Source organism: Amphiprion ocellaris, chromosome 4, assembly GCF_022539595.1.
Source record: "Amphiprion ocellaris isolate individual 3 ecotype Okinawa chromosome 4, ASM2253959v1, whole genome shotgun sequence".
Taxonomy (NCBI): domain Eukaryota; kingdom Metazoa; phylum Chordata; class Actinopteri; family Pomacentridae; genus Amphiprion; species Amphiprion ocellaris.
In genome coordinates, this window is record NC_072769.1 from 23,308,897 (window position 1) to 23,332,513 (window position 23,617).

A 23,617-nucleotide genomic window follows, 5' to 3' on the forward strand; every position below is an offset into this window, starting at 1 on the left:
CCTCTGAGGATGCTCAATAGCATCTGGGGAGTGTGGAACCTGGGCGAACACCTGAACTCTGTCGTGTTCCTCAGGCCACTCCTGAACAGTTTTTGTGGTGTGTTTGGGTGCATCGTCCTGCTGAGGGTGGAAACTGGCATCAAGCACTGCTGTTTCCATGGGGATGGGGGGTTGCTTGACCTGCAGTATTCAGGTGGGTGGTACATGTCAAACATCCACATGAATGTCAGGACTCAGGACTTCCCAGCAGAACGTTGCATTAGAACAAGATGGATGCTCTTCACTTCACCGGTCAGCGGTCACAAGGTTGTGGCTGATTGGATATGAAACTATTTCACCAGTTATTCTTCCCATCTGCCCTCTGCTGTGAATCCAGCACCAGACTCCGCCCCTATCAGTTCAAAAACCAGAAACTAAGTCACACTGTGGAATTGAAAAAATCAAAACTGTCACTTTAACTCATTTAAAAGTGAAATGTTAAGTGAATGCATCAGTGTTTGTAGTTAAAGACCACAGGACGCTCACATGAGCCAGAGTGTACTTTTATGTTGACACAGAAACAGACGAGCACGGTGCTCAGACTCTGATTGTCTGCAGTAACAGTGGGTTTGTTCATGATGAGCTGCATGTCTGCACAGTGCAGGAGGCAGGAGGACGACGTTACATTGAAATTACAGTTTGACACAAACTGGTTTTAGGTAACAGCTGTTCTTCAGTGAGCAGAAGAAAATTATCTTCAATCTCTTAAGGTGCAAATGGCTTTGGATCTGAGTATTTTTGGCTCCGTTTGTCCCCAGAAGGCCTCAGTGGTCGAGGATCCGCAGGTTTCCAGAAACAATTTTGTTCTCCAGCATCGCTCCAGCAGGAATATCAATCCGGTCACCATGATTGGCTATGATGATGACGGTTCCCTGAAGAAAGAAACAGAGTGAAGATAAGCTGACATTTAAAGAGAAATCTGATCTGTTGTTTCTACTTCTGTTCAATATTCAAGACAATTATTCAACTAGACCAGTGTTCTTAAAGGGTTTGTTCAGATCAACGTACTGATAAAAAAAAAAACTAAAAGAACGATTTTTGTATTTGAATGATCCAACTTCTATTCTTCAAGTCTTGACATTATTGTTTGCATTTCATCCTTTTCTTAGTAGCTGTGTTAGTTAGTGATCGTTCAAGGTTAAGCGTCCTGTCTGTGTGGGGGTTATGTGTTGTTCAGTGAGGATTGTATGTCGTCTATGGAAACTGAGGCGGCTTACAGGAGCGTTGTGACTGTTGATGAAAAGGTGCCTCTGGATAACTTTGAGCTCACTGATCTGTTTGTAGATGAGATATTACGTCACACAGCTAGGACACATGAGACAACATGTGAGGGGACATGTGTGTACTTGATTTATTGTCCCTGCTGGGTAGCTAATGCAGGCTAGCAGCTGTTTGCAGATGTCAGGCTGATGTCAACACAAACAGCAGATTTGTAGTTTCTGTCCTGTCTGTGCTCATTATAGCGTCTGGACTGTAATATCTGCTACCTGCTGTCCACGTATGTCTGCATGAAACAACATTTAGTTCTTTTAAATGTGCATAACGGTGATAGCTCTAAAAGTGGTGCAGGTATTTTATTATTATTTTGCTAAACTGTTCTGCATAAGAACACCCAAACTAAACATCATCTGAGCATCACCAAGAATGTCTGCTGTAGTTCAGCTCACATGATGTAGAATGAAACCAACAGTCAGCCTCGATGAAACTCTGACATCAGACGATGTTTACCTTCAGGGAAACATTCTTTCCAAAGGTGACGTCTCCGGACACGGTGAGGTGATCGAGCTCCAACATGTCTGGGATGTTTTCAAACCGGGCCAGAAACTCCTGAACCTGCACAACAGAAACAGCATCAAGTTGTAGAGAGTCAGTGAGTGCTTCTCTCTGCTACAACTCGCATCAACCAGTTTGATGTGAGAGCAAGCTGCGACAAAACGCAAAGTATGTCCCAACATGTTGCTGCTTTTTACTAAACAGGACCACAAAGTTTAAAACAGGTTGACTATAAATATAAAATACAAATACTGATACTTCCTTTGGTTAAATTGTTGTTGTTTCCTGTGGTCTCAAGTTTTTAATTAGGGATTAAACTATAAATGTGCAGCCATTAACCCTGGTAGAACTTCATCACAACCACACATTTCACAATATTAAGCCCTAATAATAATGGAAATTTTTAGTTGTTATCAACCTGGCATGAAAACTGGATAAACTGTTTACAACAATTATAATATAAATATCAGAAAACAGAATATTTGTCTGAAGTTATTCTGTGATGAGCAGAAAACAATTTTCCTGGGGATGTGTACTAGAGAAAGAGGTGAATAGGTAACAGGTTGTCAGGAGGTTTGCTGTTTGCTGACCTTGGTGAAGGAGCTGCCCAGTTTGACGTGTGGTGTGGTGGGGAACTCCCTCTTCTTGCTCATAGTGAGGGAGCCGGCGTCCAGGCTGTACAGGTTGGACATGACCAGCAGCAGGTCTGATGACGTCTTCACTGGCAGGAAGCGGCTGCGGGGGACGTTCACCCCCAACGCGTTGTCGAAGCTCTTGATGGCGGCACCGACAGCCGTCTCCAGCTGGATGACGTTCAGACCACCGTCCAGCGTCTGCAGGCAGATCAGAGGGTTTAGTTCAGAGGAGGAAGGCAGCTGCTGGGGCAGGACTGAAAACTTCAAACTGGATCATTAACAAACATCAACAGCGGAATCAAGTTTAAAATCACTTTCAAGTAAAGGGTTTGCTGCTCATCACTAAACGTCAGAGGCCACAAATAATCAACTTCAGGACAAACTCAAGTACTACATTTAAATACAGTACTGAAGTACTTCATCCTACTGGCATGTTTCATTTGATGCTACTTTATACTTCGACTAATTATTAGATGATTAAGATTTTATATTAAATCAAGAAAGCACTCAGAGAGGCAGCTGTATAATTTCTGACAGGTAAGTCCCGGCATTTGTTTGTTTATTAGTTATTAATGATCAGAAATCACGGCAGTATAAAATGTGTCCATTTAATACAGATGTACCCATGAACAAAATGACCTTGCGCTGAGCACAGGCATGTGTTATGTATGTGTACGTTATGTACAGATAACGAATCACGTGACCTAAATATGTAGCAGGCAGTGGAAATTGATGGGACTCAGAGAGAACTCCATAATTTAATTAACTGTTCCTTGCATGGGCTGCACAGTGGTGTAGTGGTTAGCACTTTCGCCTTGCAGCAAGAAGATCCCTGGTTCGCGTCCCGGCTTTCCCGGGATCTTTCTGCATGGAGTTTGCATGTTCTCCCTGTGCATGCGTGGGTTCTCTCCGGGTACTCCGGCTTCCTCCCACAGTCCAAAAATATGCTGAGGTTAATTGATCATTCTAAATTGCCCGTAGGTGTGAATGTGAGAGTGATTGTTTGTCTTTGTATGTAGCCCTGCGACAGACTGGCGATCTGTCCAGGGTGTCCCCTGCCTTCACCCTCAGTCAGCTGGGATAGACTCCAGCCCCCCCCCGCGACCCTAATGAGGATTAAGCGGTGTATAGATAATGGATGGATGGATGTTCCTTGCATCATTTCTGACAGATACGTCCCGATAAGTCCTCAGCAGTGGATTTGTAGTAGGATCACAATCATGTGATCATCAGCAGGCAGCTGACGTCGTGTTCACTTGTTGTCATAGTTACAGTCACACCGTGCCGCTATCTCGCAATGATACAGAAATCTTTTAACAATCCATGCATCCAGACTACAAGCCGCATCACTGCCAAAATCTAATCACTTGGTCCTTGTTTCAATTCTGACCTTCCCTGAAAATTTCATCCAAATCTATTTGTCCGTTTTTGAGTAATGTTGCTAACAGACAGACAGATGGACAAACCAACGTTGATTGTCACATAACTCCGCCACATTCCTTGGTGGAGTAAAAAACAACATAAGCTCATAAAAACATTGCCAAAGTTTAAATCAATTCACACAATTTTTACAAGTAACTTTTGCAGAGCAAACTTTAAACTAAAGTAAAATACTAAAATCCAATGATTATAAAAAAAAGTCCCATGAAACCAACAACTTTACCAAAATGTCTGCCTTTTTTCCCCCTTTCTCTCCTATTTATCACCTCATGCTCACTCAGATTTATTGTATGATCTTGTGTGAAATATTTACAAGTAGTTTCACCTCCAGCAGTAAAAAAGCTGAATCCAGACTGAAGCCATGATGATAATAAAACACCAGACATTTACTAGAAAAGGACTTCTGTTGCCTTTCATATTTAAAGCACATCCAACTTCAGTAGGATTTTGAACACAGGACTTTTACTCTTGTTTGTGAAAATGCACTTCAGCAGAGTGTTCTGCAATTAAACACTGTGTCTGGAATTCATTAGTTGGAGGAAATGATTAGAAAACCCTGAAAATGAAGCGTGAGCTGCTTTAAATCTGTGTTAACAGCTTAAAGGCCTCCAGAGTGTCAAAAAATCTTAAACATTTAAGGAGAAAGTGTTTCCCACCTTTGGGTTGACGATGATCTCGAGATCCATGGCGTTCTTCTCATGCAGCCTCTTGATGGCAGGAAGAGAGATCCACAGATTGTTGGTGTTGAAGATCTTGAACTTGGTTACAGACTTGAACTCGTCTACGTGGGCCTTTGGGACCTGAGCGATCTCCAGCAGCCTCAGATGATCCTCGTACTGGATCAGAGTACCACCCTGCAGAGAGGAAACAGGAAGTACTGAGAGAGGCTGCAGAGGTCAAGCAGAACCTCCTTCCACTTGGATATGAAACCCACATGGATAAAGGAATGGCACCGTGAACTGCACCCACCTTGACGTCAGCTCTGGTCTTGTCTGTGACCTCCATGATGAACTCACAGCGTCTGTCGGCCGGCTGACTCATCAGGTGCTGGAGGATGAAGAGGTCGACGGTGGCTCCCAGGTTGTCGATGTTGGACACAAAGATGTACTCTTTTCCTTCGGCTATGAGTTTGTCAAGCAGCCCAGAGTTGTAGAAGCTGGCGTAGATGTCTCCGTGACCTGGTGGGTACCAGGCCTCTGCATTCTCACCGCTCATCCCCATATTACTGGCAATCGGCAGCAGAGACTCTTTGTTTATCCTTGGATATCTGCACCGAAATGAAAGAAATTAGGAATAATTTACATGGTATAGTTTTCAAAGTCAAAGTCAAAGTTAAAGTCAGCTTTATTATCAGTTCTTCAATATGTAGATGACATACCAAGGGTCAAAATGACCTTACTGTCTGTACACATGAAATAAACACTTAGAAGGTTCTGAAAACATACATTTAGAAATATATATATTTTTTTAAAACAGATTTTAAAAGGCAAAAACTAAGTGAATTAAGAACTAGAAAGCAAAATTCGAACCAAGTAACAACTAAGAACCAAGGAAAGCAGAACTGAGTGAATGTAAACATGACCCGCAGATAGAGTGCAGAAGATTCAAAACGGTGCAAATGAGTAACAGCAGTCCAAATAGTGCAAATATGCTTGATAGTTTTGGGCCTCTATCGACCCCTAATATACACATCTGTGCTTCAAACTCCACTTCCTCGAGGTGCCAGTGACTCACACATCACGTTTGAGACGGGTTGGATGAACAGTTGTTGAGATCATTGAAGAACACACACTAACATGAACGTTTTTTTTTTTTTTTTTTGAGTTTGAAAGAAAACCAGAGGGTGCCAGTGATGCAGCAGTCTGTTACAGCAGCTCTTTAGTCCAGTGTTTTTCAGTTTAGTGTTTTTTTCTTAGTGCCATACTTTTTTTTTTTTTTTTTTTTTAACAATTGTTGGTAATTGAAGTGATTTTTTAAATTGAAATTATTTTTGATTATCTTGGAGCAATGAGAAGAGGAAATGGAGCAGAAAAGACCGTTGCTCAGTAGAATTCTACCTGTGGAGCAACGCAGCCAGCCGGCTATTTTTTACTCCCAACAGGAGGCTCTGATCTCATTGATTTTCCAGACGAATTTCTACGAAAGTGACCTAGAGGGAGATGAGGTGCAGTAAAAAGAAACAGGAGGAAGGGAGAGATAATTTGTAGAGGCTTATAGACGGCTCTTCCGTCTGTTATCATGGAAATGTTTGCTCTATGGGTAATAAGATGGAGAAGCTTGAGAAGGCAGCCTCATGTTTAACATGGAAATATGGCTGAAAGACTGTATGAACGAGAAAAACACTGAGTTAGAGGCTTCCGGACTATACGAGTGACCCGGGACGCCACAGCGTGTGGTAAGAGGAGAGGTGGAGGACAGATGGTGTAACCCTGCACATGCTACCATCAGAGAACAGATCTGTAGCAGGACATTGAACTGTTAGCAGTTAGTCTGAGATCAGACTATCTGCCACGGGAGTTCATTGTGATCGTCACCATTATTGTTTACATTCCTCCTACAACACACACTGAGACTGGAGAGACCAGGCCCACCATCTCTTCCACCCTCCTCCTCCAACCCAAACTTCTACCTTCATCCTCTCCAGCTTGCCCCTCTTCCCTCCCCCACCAGCTCTGGGACCTCCATCAGCTCAGTCCCACCTCCCCTCACTCCTCCGTCTCTGCTCTCTGTTGTCTGTTGTCTATGTTAACATGCTGGTGTTAAAAATTTATTTCCCATGAAGGATCAATAAAGTATATATTCTATTCTATTCTATTCTAAAGCCCTATTCGCACGGGAATAGTATTACCTGGGGACCTCTGGTGATTTGTAATAATTGTGGAGGAGGTCGGTGATCTTAATCCCGTGTGAATGCGCCATGTCGGTAATTGGTAAAGTAATAATTCCCCCGCAAATGACCTACTATATTACGCCAAACACTGACATCCTGGGATAATACTAGTCCCGTGCAAATCTGCATGTCGGTGCAGATGTTTTTTTTAATTGTGCATCTTTTTTTTTTTTTTTTTTTTTTTTTTTTAAACATCTTTCTCGGTTGAATTCTGGAGAAACTATTGACAGCATTTTAGGAGCAAATGCAGGAGTAGGCCGATACACAACAGGCCTATGGAGCATTCACAGAAACGGCAAAATCAGATCAACAAGAAGAGGGAAATTTGGGAGGATATTGAGATGGATGACATGCGTAGCAGCGTGCGGGAAGAAACATTTTTCTAGGCCTATCTTTCAACAGGCTTAATACAAACGCCCTGACGGCCCGTTATCCCGACAACACTGCCCGTTGTTCCCAAGTCACGCTACTACTTTGACATATTTACAATTGCCATGACAACTACATACCACATTAAAAGTGGTCATTTAACCTGAACCACAAGCTTTCCATAAACCTAACCAAGTGGTTTTTGTGTCCAAACCCAATGAGACACTATAACAGTAGCGTTGTTAGAACATAGGCTTTTAATGTTTTTAATGTTTATTCGCACGACTGGTGTCTGTATTTTTTTTTTGCGTGTAGCGGCCATGGCGGCCGGCCACTTCGCACATGGACATGACAACAACGGATGTTGCGACCTGCACAGATTTGACATCATATCCGGGCTGTAATGTCAGTAAATTCGAGTGAAATACAGACTTTGCTTATCCCGTGCGAAAGCACTGCGAGAAACACAGACGTCCTGAAGTAATTCACAAATGACCAGAGATCCCCAGGTAATACTAATCCCAAGCAAATAGGGCTTAACACACACACACACACAGATTTCCTGTTTTAGTAGAGAAGATGGAAGATTTTAGAACTCTGCTGTTCCTGAATTCATTAATAATCAAAGAAGTTTTGTGTGTGTGTGTGTGTGTGTGTGTGTGTGTGTGTGTGTGTGTGTGTGTGTGTGTGTGTGTGTGTGTGTGTTACCTGCTCTGGTTGAAGGTGTGAATGTTGACCCTGTGGTGTTTGTATTTCTGCAGAATCTTCTTCGTCTCTTCGTCGGTGTTGAAGGAGTTCATGAGAACGAGCGGCACATCGGCGCTGAATGTTTTGTTCAGGTGCTGAGAAGAGAAAAAAGAAAAAAAATTGAAACACAGCGGACAAAATGTGAACCTCGATTCAAACCTGTCCTCTGAGGGTGAGTGGTGCAGAGCTGCTTGTTGGGGTGTTTATGTACCTCGATCTGCTGCACAGTCAAGTCCAGAAAGGTGTTCTCGTTACGGACGCTAATCAGACTCTTGGGGCCCTTGCAGCCCATGCTGGTTCCCAGACCGCCGTTCAGTTTGACCACGGCCAGCTTGTTGAGGCAGGCAGTGATGTTGTCAGGAAGTCCCTTCGCCCTGATCTTCTCGTAGGGCTGGATCTGATGGGAGCACAGTGCAAGTCGCAAGGTTAGCGAGAAAATGAGGCTGCATTCACATTACCTTAACTGCCCTAATGCTTCATTCAGATCTTTTAGTCAGATCAGCTCTGCCTCGTATGAGCATCTCAAACAGCAGGTACCTCAGCCAATGTAGAACAAACTCCAAGTACAAAACCACAAAAAAGCTCTGGCCTCAAAAGACTGCCATTCAAAAGTGTTAACTTCTCTTATGAAATAGTAAGTTTACTATGTGATGACTTACATTCACTTTTCCTGCATGCTGTTGGTCATTTTGAAAACAATTGTATAATTTAGTAAATATTAGGTCCTAAGGAGAGGTTTGCTTGGAGAATGACTGATTTGTTTGATATGTTTTGTTTGTGATTGACAGGCTGTTTGGACGGGGTTCATTCATCAGGAAACTCAGGTCACATGAATATTGTTTGATTCAGCTGTCAGTGGGGTAGGCAATACATTTTACACAGACAGTTTTCTTCTTGGTTAGCTTGTTTTAATCAGTAATCAGTCCTCTGTTATTACGGTTGGTTCCTCGGTTATAGACCCAAACTTAGCTTAGTGCTCCTATCAGGATAAGCGTTTCTCACTGTGCTCCATTCTGCTTCAAATGTTTGGGTGGTCTGAGCTGCAACTGGAAGAGATGGCATCAACCAGATGAAGCCATTCTCAAAGCCTTGGTGGATATTGCTCAAAAAATACTCGAAAAACAAAAATGAATTCTCAAAATATTAACATAAAAAATATCATGGGAGGAAACAAGAGAGTAGTGTTGAAGTGATGGACACTAGTAAAAAAAACACACCAGCTGAAATGATGTGAATAAAGCAGCATGTTTAGGTGGGATGTCAGAGCAGGACAGACATTAAAGCTGCAGGTGAACAGAGGGAGGCTGAGGTCGAGGTCAGACTGAGCAAACAACTAAGTTTGTTTTACAGAGGAGACAGCAGACTGTTGAGCAACAAAACGACCAGATCTGACTTTGATCAGACAGTCAGCCAGGGTTACCACTGCCAAGAGTACAGTGAGGTAATATCAAGTCACATTAAGTCCATCAGTCAACATTTCTAATAAGCAAATATGCATTTGAGTTGTCTTGACTTGAGAAACTCTGTTTCTTTAAAAAAAAAAAAAAAAAAAGCCTCTACTTAAATAAAGGTTTCTCTCCACACTTGAAAGCTGCTGGGAATCCTGCACTGAGTAAATCTTTAATTCAATTTAGTTTCATTTATTTAACTCCAATTCCCGACATAAGACATCTAAGGTCATTTCACACAGCAAACTATATAATAATAATAATAATAATAATAATAATAATAATAATAATAATAATAATAATAATAATAATAATAATAATAATAATAATAATAATAATAATAATAACATATTCTACAGCGAAAGACTAGAAGTCAAACAATTCAGGGAAGTAACTGTTGTAAACAGCGGGAAGACAAAACTGGGAGGATTTTCCAGCAGAAGGAGGGCAGCCATCGGCCTCCCACCTATTGGAGTCACCATTTTGATCCAAGTATAAGTAAACTAGCAGATTTCAATAAAACAACAGGATTAATAACAGCTTCAGATGTGCAGATCACTGCAGCACTGACTGTTCACATGTTGTTTACCTCCATGAATTATGACAAAAACAAGTGTTACATGAATGCAGCAACACCCTTGTTCATGATGACATAATGGTTTAGTTGTATCAAATGTAAAGTACTAACATTGTTCAAATGAAAATGTAAATGACATACTGTAACTCTTCGTGCACATGTATTATAACAGAACATTAAATAACTTCATATAGTTATACTAGGCATGGACTGAAAAGCGTGTCTAAATGGATCCGCTGTTTAATTTCAGTTTAAAAGAAACAAGAAAAGAAAAACAAGGTGTGACAATAAAAAGAAGAAAACAGCTAGAGTTGTGAAAGCAGTCCAGAAAAGGGTTAAAGGACCTAAATTTCAACACTAGAATAAACTGTGACTGATTATTATGTTTGTTTTGTTTTTTTTTAGTTTTGATGTTGGTGTTTCCATTTTGAAATAGTACATTCCAGTAAGAGAAGATGACTCGTTTTAAGCTATACTATATGAGTGGAGTGTGACTTAGATGAAACTCTAGATGACTTAAACCTAAGCAGCAGGACATAAACAGCACCATGCAACACAACCGTGTGTGTGTGTGTGTGTGTGTGTGTGTGTGTGTAAGATTATGTAATCCACACTATGTTACTATGTTACAGCAGCATGTTGACTCTGATGGTGTAACAAACATCCTACAACAGCTACTTGGTTTGTTGTTGGTTTGTTATTAACTCTCCTCCTGACTCTGATCAGAATCATATCATAATGCATTTTTGTTTTTGTTTTTTTTGTGTGTCCCTCGCAGCACGTAGCCAGTTAGTTTCTATTTGTCATAATTATCTGCATCTAGAAGACAAGAGTTCTCAATAACAAATCTGGTTTGGCTGAAGTCACCAATGATTAACTTTTATTTATTGCTTTTATTTATTATCTCACACTGATGATTTTTGAAGTTTTCTATTGTTTTGTGCAGTGCATATGTGTGGCACTGAGGTGCTGTTATTTGAGTAAACTCACTATTTAAGAAAATTGGTGATTTATCAGTGTCACAGGGAGGGAGGAAGGGATGGGTTTTCTTGTTTTCAATGTTTTTCAATATTGTAAAGCACTTTGTGTTGCATTTTAATTATATGAAAAGTGCTATATAATAAAGTTTGACTGATTGACATCTTGCCTGATGATGAACCCTCATTCAAGCTACTGATCTTAGTACTGACCTCAACTTGACTGACGTGCATGAACTTGTAGGTTAATGTTACCTAAGACAGCTAAAAGCAGGTTTAACAGCTCAAACCATCAATAATCATTCTGTCAACTGAGGCTGGAGGACAACAGGACAGCATCAAAATGGAGAAGATCCTAAACATAATGTAAAGATAGAATACATGTTTGTTAAAGAAATATTTGTACATCAAATGGGTGTTCATTTTGTAAATGTTTGGTGATGTTTTTACAATTAATTACTTGTGTCATGCATAAGTTTGATGTCAAAATTAACCTGACAAACAAGGGTTAGCGAACACAAAATCTATGGAATTGTGAATTCTGACTTCAAGTGAATCTCCAGGTCAGAGAGTGAACCTAACCTGTCCAGTTTATTTACTGATGCACTCAAGACTAAAGATAAACATGGAATATCGTGAACTTGCAATAGAATACAAAATGTTAAAATCAAGCCTGCAGATACTTGAGGATGAAGTCAAACTAAAACTGCTGGCTCCGGGTCCCGCTAAATGTTCTGTTGGAAAAACACAAGACAACATCTTGTGACTATTCACAGAGAATATCACAAAAAGGATGAATGTGATTTAAAAAATGGCTAACCTTATCTACGTTTGTCTTTTAATTCTACCCTGTTGGCAACAGGTTGCTAAAGAAATAATGAACATTTTTGGAATAGAGGTTGATTGCTGCTTTGTCTGTCAAAATCACAAACAAGCTAATGGCTCAGATCAGACACCTGTTTGAAATACTTGCCTATGAAAAAACCCTTTACATATGTCTTTGAAATTCTCTTTGAAGTGGAATGTCACATATGATGGCAGCGGCCAAAAACTGTCATTTGTTTGTGTCTTGCTGAAGTAACTCAAGAAACAATGTTTCATATTCTTTAAACAGACTTCATAACTATAGCGATGTCTTGTGGCATTAAACTAGTTGGATGTGAAAACGAGCAGCTGTCCAGCAATGTCCAGAGACCTGCAGGAGACAAATGTCAGCGTCGGCCCGCCCTCTGGAATCACCGTCCTAAAACCAGACTTTGAAATGCTGCGGCGGTCAGACTATTCTTAGTCCTAACCTTTAGTCAGCTGGGTATTTTAGGAACACCGTACCAAAAGACTGTGTGTGTGTGTGTGTGTGTGTGTGTGTGTGTGTGTGTGTGTGTGTGTGGGTGTGTGTGTGTGTGTGTGTGGGTGGGTGTGTGTGTGTGTGTGGGTGAGAGAGAGAAATGTCAGCATGCTGATAAATAGTTGGCTTTAGCCTGAATGTTCTGTCCGCAGATCTGGTTACATTAGCTTGTTTCTGAAGTACGACACACATCTCCACATTGTAGTCGTTGAATCATTTAAAGGAGAAGCCCCACGGTTTGAGAAATCCACTGAAGACAGACCAGAAGCTCCGTAGAGAGTCAGGCTGTGTTGTAGTTAGCACAAAGACTGGACACTCGAGCCTAAACTGCTTTAAATGTTAAGAAGTAAACTCTCCTAAGCTGTTAGATTTCTGTATTGCATCTTGTGAGCTAATATGGCAGTTAGCTCCTCCTCCTCTAGTTGACTGGGTTTGGATGACAGAACAGTTAGGATCAAGCTTAAACCAACAACCACAGTATGATTTGAGAACTGTCGAGATGCTGCCTGCAGTCACTTCTCCCAGAAGTCAATAAATACCTCCAACGCTAACTGCTGCTTAAAACCACAAGGTTTTATTGTTATTGTTACAGATAGTTAATAAATATTTATGTACCTGTTCAAAAACAAGATGTAACACATAAATCTGACTGAATTTGACTGAATGGAATTGGAATTGGAATTTTTTTTGTTTTGCCTTTTCTGGATATCAGACAGTAAAGATACATAAACACATAAATATAGCACATTAAAGTGTACATGAAACAGCTGTTCAACCAGCTTGAAATCTACCTGCACCTTTCAGGTTTGTTCAAATAACAGATACTTCTGGACAACTTTCTATAATAATATGAGTGTCTTTCTATTTATTATTTTTATTATGTATGCATATTGCTAATTTCGTTGTACAATTTTGTGTACAATAACAATAAAGGCTGTTCTATTCTATTCTATTCTATTCTATTCAGGAATGAAAGTAAGTTATCTTCTAATCACGTGGCTGCAGTTTAGTCTTTCTGTCTAAATGTGGAAGTGTCCTTGGGCAAGACTCCAAACACAGAGTTGCTCCCTTGGCTAGATTACCTGCTAGGATGCCATTTACAGGAAATCTATTGTGTTATACTACATCTAAGGTAAAATTTGGGTATATGTACCTTTATCTGTGGAGAGAAAAAGAGCTTCTTTTGAAATAATGCAGACACAGAACATGAAAGCTGAGTGAGAGTCTGCTTGGATGAAACATCTGACACAGTGACACAGAAACTTGCAGAGACCTGCAGTAATATAACAATCTACGGCTGTTTTCACGCATACACAGCAGTTCTTACCTAGACATTACCCAGTGGAGCTGCATGTGAGAATGAAAATGTTCAAGTACGTTGGATTGGACATGAGACAAACTTTATCCTACAATGTCTAATTGAGGACATTTGTAAAAAGAGTAGATTTCTGTCCAAAGAATCCAAGTCCAAATATTTGTACCATTAGTTTTTGGAAATGATATCTGATAAAATAAACTAATTATAAACGACTTTGGCTCCCATGCCCCTCTATCTACCTGCATTCACCACTCTGTGCATTCCACTAATGCACATCCAAATAATCAATGCTGAAGGATAGGTGTTAAAAAGTTCTCTTTTAATTAAACATATGTTTAAAAAAATGAATAAATCAAGGCACATCAACAAAAATTTGTTTTTTGGTATTCTAAACTTCTACACCAAGATTTTCACTTTTACTGCAAATATGTATCAGTTAGAAATGTTGGTTTTGGTGCACTTAACTGCTAATGATCAGTATCGACCCTCACAAATACATCAGGTTAACCCTAATCCACAGGGAGTGGATGAGTAGATGCATTTCTATCATGTGACTGGTAAAAAGCCAAAATAAATAAACATCCAGGGGTGAAGAAGAAGGGTTCTTTACATGAAGACACCAATGAAAAAGTTTAACAACAAGGACAATTTGGTTGTTTATTACCAGATTACGTGACCGCAGCATAATTTCTGCATCATGTGCTACTTTCTGCATGCTCTACCCAGGTCTACCCCTCACCTACAGCAGACACATCTGATCTCCTGCTGTGTGCTGCACATGTCAAGTCATAGAGAAGAGGAACTGAGTGGACCAATGAAGACCTTTAATATGACCTCATGAGCCTCAACTGGGCTTTAGTATGAACACTGATTTTAGATTGCAACAGAAATGTGGTGCTTACCGATTCCTCCGGTGGCCGGTTGATCTTTGGCCAGTCAACTGACGGACCTTTGACCTGCAGAAATCTGTGGAAGATCTTCTTAAAGCCATCAAAATCTTTTCTGGAGATCTGAAACAGAACAAACCAAATATCACCTTTATTCAATGTCAGAAACACTAAACATTCACACCAAACTACTGCGATAAAGATCGAAAACAGATCTGAACACTATAAACATTTGTGGCAAACGTCTGCAGAATGTACTTTTAACTACACCTGTTTTGACTTTTACTTTGTCTGTTTTGTTTAAAGAGAATAAAACATTAACACATTACAATGAGACATTTAGAATAATGTCTCTCTGTATGCTGCCTTTACTATAATAAACAATAAATAAATATCCCAAATTGTCTACCAGCAGCTGAGGTCAAATTATTTGATGGGAAGTAAAAAAGAAATAATGAAGGACTGTATTATGTATCAGTGGACATTTAGAAATGAAACGAAAAGGCTGCTGTTTTTCAAAATTTTCTGTATTTTACATTTTGTCAACAAATGGTTTTAAAAGCCCCAAACCAACAGTATGTCACTCTGTCTCGATATATTTTCTGACTTCCCTACGATGTGTATGTGTCTTAGAACTGAGCCCATTGGTTCTAATGTAGACATGATCATTTCATTTTTAAATACAGGAGGGCCTCGGTTTACATCGTCCTCGACTTACATCAGTTCACTGTTATGTTGGAATGGGCCAGTCCTCGGTTTAATGTATGGCGTTTCGTCGTTACGTCAGAACTTGTTCAGTGGAACTAGTTTACATTTGCCACCACATTAGATTATGCTACATTCGCTAACTTCATTATGGCTCCCAAGAGCAAGTCAGAGTCTTCTGATGCTTTGAAGAAAAGGAATGCCATCTCCATGGACGTGAACAGTGATGCACATAAGGGCTTTGTTCACATTTTCGCCGGTGTTTTCCTACTGAGTTGTGTTTCAGTGTGAGCTAACAACCGTTTGTCGTTACGGTAGCTGTACAAATGTATAAACTGATCGATATCGTGATGCATGTAACAGCTTGGCTTACATTTTCACCAGAGTTCTGATTTCGGGCGAAAATCGACTTACGTCACACCGTAGGAATGGAACTCTGACGTATATAATTTCCAGCTGGTCATGGTAATTTTTTAACAAGTCTTGTTCATCCATCCATCCATTATCTATACACCACTTTATCCTCATTAGGGTCATGGGGGGCTGGAGTCTATCCCAGCTGACTTAGGGTGAAGGCAGAGGACACCTGGACAGGTAACAGTCTATCACAGGGCTACACATAGAGACAATCACACTCACATTCACACCTACAGACTATTTAAATTTACCAATTAACCTCAGCATGTTTTTGGACTGTGGGAGGAAGCTGGAGAACCCAGAGAAAACCCACACATGCACAGGCAGAACATACAAACTCCATGCAGAAAGATCCCAGGCCCAGGCCAGGACGTGAACCAGGGATCTTCTAGCTGCAAGGCAAAGGTACTAACCACCAAGCCACGGTGCAGCCCTGGTCTTATGCATACAGAAGGGAATACTGAATTTACTGTAGACCACATTCAGCAGCAGATTAATACACATTTGGTGCTCTAGTGCAGTACTTGTATTTCATTGTTTGCTTTATAATGGGATTGACTGACAGTAACAAATTACTGAATACTACCAGATTTACTGTTGTATCAGTAGGTCCTTGTCATTGCCAGACAAATTACTGAATGACTGCTTTCTAAGGGAGACGTGGCGTCAATGAAGGGACAAAAATGAGGTGAAAGTTTCAGGTCTGTTATAAAGTATTTTTTTTCTTGCTGTACTCTGATCACCTGCTGTAGCTGAACGGTATTAGTCTCTAGTTTGTCATCAGATTTTATATTCTTACTCATACTCACTGCAGTAGTATTTAGTTTATAGAAGTATTTATTCATGTGTGTCTGTGCTGATTTGCAGGACCTCTGGGTTGTTCACCTGAAGTTCCCCAACCGGCCAAACTCTCGTAACAGAGCGTGTGTACCACGTGTTTGCATGACCTACTGGACTCTGTGTATGCAATAGGGTACAAATATTTGTACTATGTATGTAACAGATGAATGAAGCCACCAGCAATTAAACAGAAATGGACCAGGTAAATAAATAAAATCAATTGGATTCTGATCCTCCAGTTGAGAAGATAGAAACTAAGAGATATGGAGGTTGTCATTGATCTCAGAGGCCCATCCTTAAAAGAACAGATTACTTTTGCAACATTAAAAACACTAGATAAGGGATGTTTGCAAAAGGAGTTTTTTTTCTGGTATTATCAGCTTACAACTCAGTGAATGCAAACCTTAACAAAAGACTAATATATGTATTGAAAAATATGAGGTCAAAGTACAGCATTACCTACAACACAAAGCTAAATAAAGCTGAGAAAAAAAGCAATAATTTCATTCCCGTGGACGTGCTAAACGTCTGTCATTTCTTGGGATGTTTGGAAGGTTTTCCCACCTCGGCTTCGACCTTGTTGGCTGTGGAGAGCAGCGCTTCCAGCTCGCGGTGCATCGACTCCTCGTGCTGCTGACGGAGCTTCTCCTGGAACTCTGTCATCGCTCCTCTGGTCAGATCTGCAAACAGGCAAACAGATGTCCTTTTAATTTCTCCTTTCGATAGAGAACAAATCCAGAGAAGTTTGAAGTCACATCCTGTTGCTAAAATAGATTTGAAAGATCTCAAAGACAAACATGATGGATATTAAGAACCCTGAAAGTTTTTGTTATTGATTAAACTCTCGTGATCTGGATTCTCCTTACAATTACTTTGTCAGATTTAAAATGACTAAAATTTAAAGGAAAATCAAAAAAGTTTTAACTATAGCCTGAATAGTGGGCCATTTTTTTATGCTTTGAACTAATGGCTAACACTAATAGGTCAGCATCTGCATTTATATTAGCCAATGACTGATAGAAAACTAACATCACTGAAGGCCAAAGACATGTGCTTGAGCAATTTTTATTACTTGTGTCACTATTGTGTAAAAATAATAATAGTTTCGACACATGCCAGAATAGTTACAGCATTGAAACCAATTTTTGTTTTGAATTTTTTGCATTTCCATAAAACAGGAAGTTGGAAATGCATCCATGCACCTAGTCGAGCATAAAAACATTGACACTGTAAGATTTTTTCACCCAAAATATATCTCTCAGACTTTTTAAAACCTTCAAAGATCTAGAAATCAAAAGGGCTTTAAAAGAAAAGAAATTTTGACTTTTTTTCTTCTTTTTTGAACCAATCTAGCGAGTTCACTGTCCGGTGAATAAGATACCTGGGTGATACATAAGATTTAACAAAATAATCAGAATATTTGTCCTAATCTGACATAAAAATGTGAAGGTAAAACTACTGCAGTCGAAATACATTGAAGTCGACCTTGAACAACCTCCGAGTCAAAGCAAACTGTCTAGTTGTTAAAATACTCGGCTTCTAAATAACATATCCCCTGTCCTTTGGAGATATCTTTATCTTTACCTTCATTCAAACGCCATTATTCAAGACATTCAATGAGATTCAGTGGGTGGCAGACAATATTTCTAACACACCACTTTAAAAAGAAGCCACAAACATGAAAAAAAAATGCCAGCACACTGCAAAACAGCAACACAGGGTGTGCTTATAGAGTTTTCTCACATCAATGTGAAAGTCTTTGTGTCAGTGTTAAAGTTGAGGTCGAGTCACTTGAAGACAATTGTACATCAAATACTTTTCGAAGATTCTTTTTTACTAAATTTTGTCAAACATTATGTCTGAATGGCTGCCAGACTACAGGCACAATCAAAAATTCAACCACCGACACTGACAACAAATATCAAAGAAAACAGAATCACACTCAGAGATGTCCTTTAACCAACCAAACTTGAACCAAGATGTGAACTTACCAGCTACAGTGAGAGACATTTTAGCACAGTCTGCTTAAAGAACAAGAAACAGTAATGATAAGATTTGCAGAAAGGGGGCAGCTGGCAGCGTTTGGTTGGCAGATGTGTCACTTCACAGTGAGTCCATGTATTTGTTAAAAAGTGAAAAATGGTCCCAAAGAAAAACCCAAAGACAGCAGCTGTCAGAGAACAGCACAAGTCCTCCTCATCCTCAGCTCAGAGGAAGCTCACCGATCTGCAGCGCCGACCCTGAGCTCAACACAAGGCCTGCCCACAGACGCACACACCAATCACACACAGCCGTGGTATGAGTGCGTTTGTGTGAGTGTGTATAACAATGTGTGCAGGGTGGCAGTATCACTGTCCTGCCCACAAGAAACCCTGACCTGCAGCTCACACACTCCACAGCACTTTAAAGGCAGCTTGTTTTTAAATGTCACAAGACACTTTAGTTAATGCTGAAACAATAACTTGGTTAATCACTTACTCAAACAACAGATGAATAACTTCATTCAGGAAGTCATTTACAGGGTTTGTACAGAATCACCAAACATGACTTTTTAATACAGCACAGAAGGTACACTACCGTTCAAAAGTTTGGGGCCACTTAGAAATGTCCTTATTTTTGAAAGAAAAGCATTTTTTCCCAATGAAGATAACATTACATGAATCAGAAATCCAGTCTAGACATTGTTAATGTGGTAAATGACTATTCTAGATGGAAACAGCTGATTTTTAATGGAATATCTACATAGGGGTACAGAGGAACATTTCCAGCAACCATCACTCCTGTGTTCTAATGCTACATTGTGTTAGCTAATGGTGTTGAAAGGCTAATTGATGATTAGAAAACCCTTGTGCAGTTATGTTAGCACATGAATAAAAGTGTGAGTTTTCATGGAAAACATGAAATTGTCGGGGTGACCTCAAACTTTTGAACGGTAGTGTCATTTATTAATTTTATTTTATGATCATTCTGTCGACAGCATGAAATATATGGACGTTTAGGGACGTCATCCAGCATTTACTAATGACAAGAAATTACCAACATTTCTATCATTTATACAATGTGTTTGCCAGTACTGTCCACCAGGACCCAACAATCTATGCTGAAATGATTAGCAACATCATCTATTCGTAGATGACACAAATATTTTATGGTTTAAGCTCATCAGACGTGAGAATTTGTTGCTTCCTTTTATCTTACATGATAGTAATTGGAATATTTTTTGGAATATATATATATATATATATATATATATATATATATATATATATAATTTTCTTCTATATTTTGGGTTTATTTATTATTTATTATTATTTATATTTTTAGTTTTATTTATTGCTCAATTTTTTTCTATATTTGGGTCTTTCAGGGTTAAAAAGGTTCATAGTCTTGCTACAGTGAACTTCTTTTATCTGATACTTATTGATTTCAATGTAGATTTTGCTAATTTTGATTGATTTACTGCAGTGTTATTGCATGGAAGCTTTTATTTTTTAAGAATTTTGGCTTCTTTTGTTAAATGAACATTTAATTTTGAAGAATAAACATGTTTTAATTTTTCAAAATAAGGTATTATTGCCTCATTGTAATGGCATCACAGCACATCAACAGCAAAGAGCAAAATCTACTTCAAGGAAATAAAATCAAATGCAGTTACAACATTGTAATTATACGTCTCTGTGATGATTATTATCTTCTGATGATGGTCCTTGTATTCTATGATAATATGAGCAATAAAATATACAAAAACACATTTTACCATATTCACCAAAAAATAAATCAATCAATCAGAAATGAACGAAGTTTATCTTTCATGAACTTAATTTATTAAATTTCCCCTAGTTCACAGTAGAGAATGTTATCAGTGTGGTCAAATTTGCAAATGTTGCTGCAAAAAATAGCATCATGCACTAGTTTTGATCCTAAAATGGCAAATTTACCTCTACACCAAATACATCTACAGCAATGACTGAAAAGTTTTCAAATAAAAACTTAATCTGGAACAATTTTAACAACAGATCATTCAACTACCACCAGTCTGATGATTGTAATTTTAACACAAAAACTATTTTTTAGATGAGATGACAATTATCTGTGGCAAATTTTCACAGTGGAAGCTGTGAAGTCGTTTTCTTATAAATGACTTAAAGTTCTTGAACCATCTAACTTAACTATTTTATAAATTGCACATTGTTTCTTCCATTTCTTTGTTACACCTCAAATTTGATCACTTTGCAGTCTACATTGGTGTTTCATTCAGTTGCAATTGTCAGAAATGTCAGTATCCTGGTGTTTGAATGGCTTCCATGTAAAATAACTTCCTCTGGGAGGCCTTAATGGTGCCCTTTCACTTGACCTTTTTCCTCGTGCGTGAAGATCAAAGGTGAAGATTCCACTTGTGAGAAAAGGTTAAGCACAAGTCTTTTATATGCACTTTGTCAAGATGTGGTTGAAGGACTCATGAGGGTTTGTTCCCTTTATTTAAGTAACCCTTGGCCTATCACAGTACACCGCTGGGTAAGAAAAGTCATGATTTACCACTCAAAACTCACACAAATACAACTTGTTCTATTTTTTAGAACTTCTACTGCTTTTTAATTTAGATTTTACTAGTTCAGAATGTTAATATTATTTTATTGTCTTATTTTAGTTTTTTTGTTGTTGTTGTTGCATACTCACATTTATGTTTTGATATCCTGGCACTTCTTTTATATCTTGTCTTAAGGTGTTTTCAATGTCATGTAAAGCAAAATTAAATCCACAGTAAACTTACTCAAGTTTTAGTTGTGCACATGGTCTGTGTTGTAAAGCAATATGCAGCCCTATCACAAAATAAGTGGCGCTATAAAATTATTATTTTTGTTTGTTTTTTTTTTACATTATATTCAGTTTCACATGCTATAATTCATTTATTTACTACACATACACAATCACTACATTTCAGTATGGTTTTGTGGAAGTAAGTGTTGGTGGATAGTTTGTACTTTTTGGTGTGGGAAGTCTCTCTCTCTCTCTCTCTCACACACACACACACACACACACACACACACACACACACACACACACACACACACACACACACACACACACACACACACACACACACACACACACACACACACACACACACACACACACACACACACACACACACACACACACACACACACACAGACGGGGGGAGAAGCAGCTTCATGCTAGCAGACAGACATATTTCAGTGCTTTTTTGAATTTCCACTTACATTCCACCCCACAAATTTTGTTTCGGACCAGCTTTTCTTCATGCACGAACAGCCACAGCTCTGTCTGACGAAGCCCTTTACCCACCTGAACACCCTGTCAAAGTAACGGGGGAGCCTCAATAACGCACCGGAGGACAACACGGACAGCCTCGGACCGGACAAAGTAGCGCTCCGAGCTGGAGGACTCGGTTTTGGGACAAAGTAAACGGAGTTAGACGGAGTAAGTTCGCTGTAAGTTCATCCTCCTGCCGTTAGCTGTTAGCTGACAGACAACTTAGCCTGCCGCCGCTGCAGCGCGAGCCCACCCGCCTCTCCGAAGGTAAGTGACGTAGCGGCCGAGCAGCAAAGCAAAGCGGTTGTTGGCTGAAGACGCCTGTCAATCAGAATGAGCTGCCAACACGACCCGCCCACTCTGCCTGGTCTCACCTGTAGCTTCCTTAAAAGACGTCTTCACTCACTTTCTATTTTTACCACAACAAACACGCACTTTTCCCTACATGTCGTCAGATTTCACCATTACTCCCGTTACAAGAATACATTATCATTCAAAGCTTTTATTTAAGCTTTTCCAGGGGAAAATGCTGTAACTATACATTTGGTCCCAATTGAATTAGGACTAAAATCTGAATGTTGGTCCATTTTTGAGATTTCAGATTAATTTCTGTTAGTTGTTGCAAAGAGAAACTGCAAACACTGCTGTCACAAACTGAAAAAAAAATAAACTGTACTGAATTGAATTGAAAAAGAAGTAAAAATCAAACAGTAGTGACAGCGCTATAGCTATGTATAGCTAAACACAATTTACTCCTCACCTTTTCAGTTTAAATGCTCCAGTGAGTGAGTCTGTTTTTTCATAAATCAGAAATGCTAAACATTTGAGACATTGCTCCGCACACTTAGAAGAATGAATCATTCTGAAGTTTGTCTGTTGGTTGTAGCCTATATATAATAAGGTGTCGCTTACTCACAGGGTATTTTTTCTGATGTTTAACAGTCATTCAGTCACTCAGAAAATTAATTGAGAAGTATGTTTTCTCAATTAATGAGAAAATGATCAACAAAAGTTAACAGCAGCAAAATTTTACTGTTATATTGATGTAATATAAAGTATAACAGCTGCATATTTTCCCAGAGCCAATGGCTGTAGTCCTTTAATTATTCATTTATTCACTGAGTGCTATAAACTATGAATAATTATAATTATGTATCCTCTACTGAAATGAATGTAACTTGCAGTAAATGTACCTCATGTTTCCTCGCACTGCAGCCTTGCTATATTTGTAATTTTTTTACATTTGACATCCATTTTTACCTTCTCTGGACTCGTTCCCTTGTTGATTTCCTATACTAAGGTAAAAAAAAAAAAACACCTATCTTTGAAATGTAATTGATTATGAGTAAATAACTGAGTAACTAAATGCATAAATGAATAATGATCGAATGCAAACCTTTCAGGTAACCATTTTCTATTACGTTTGGATTGATGCTGCCCTCATGAGGTTAAAGTCATTTACCGCAGGACACTGGAGGGCCTAACAGATCATAAAAAGTGCATGGAGATGAAACAGAACCTGGTGTAAATCACTTAAATTCTGAGATTTGAACTGCTGCCAGAGCTTTTTCAGCTGGAGGAAACCATTATACTGTGCCGTCTACTTTATCAGAATAAACACATGCCAAGTCTGCAGCAGTTCAGCCTCACAGAGTCCAAATGTAAGTGTCATGTTTCAAGGTGAAAGTAAAGGTGGGTATTGAATGCTGAAAACTGTCTAAACAATGTTTAAAATTGTCTGTGTAAAACTTTTACCCCAGGATGAAAATGCAGTTTTCAGCTCTTATGCATCAAATATCAGAAAAGTCTCACATTACCTGATTATCACTTTGCAGTTCAGATTAAAATGGCTTTTCATTGAGTTAGATTTGGGCCTTTTATTATTTTTAAATGACATATGCTCTTTTCTACACTATGC

General features: G+C 39.1%; 1 protein-coding gene across 3 annotated transcripts; it reads right to left on the reverse strand.

Annotated features, from left to right (window-relative positions):
• Positions 1–526: 526 nt before the first annotated feature.
• On the reverse strand, positions 527–21,955 carry LOC111583456 (UTP--glucose-1-phosphate uridylyltransferase-like). 3 transcript variants are annotated; one of them, XM_023292574.3, is made up of 10 exons: positions 21,733–21,955; positions 16,972–17,087; positions 14,461–14,568; positions 8,105–8,290; positions 7,855–7,988; positions 4,857–5,154; positions 4,544–4,741; positions 2,403–2,645; positions 1,768–1,872; positions 527–911 (listed from the first exon to the last, which is right to left on the reverse strand). In XM_023292574.3, exons 2-10 carry the CDS (start codon positions 17,068–17,070, stop codon positions 804–806), a joined length of 1,479 nt encoding a protein of 492 aa, XP_023148342.1. In that variant the 5' UTR covers positions 17,071–17,087; positions 21,733–21,955; the 3' UTR covers positions 527–803. The 3 variants fall into 3 exon arrangements, with proteins under 3 accessions (XP_023148342.1, XP_023148343.1, XP_023148341.1); XM_023292575.3 differs by having other exon boundaries at positions 21,648–21,955; XM_023292573.3 differs by lacking the exon at positions 21,733–21,955 and adding an exon at positions 18,399–18,621.
• Between the last annotated feature and the right edge of the window lie 1,662 nt (positions 21,956–23,617).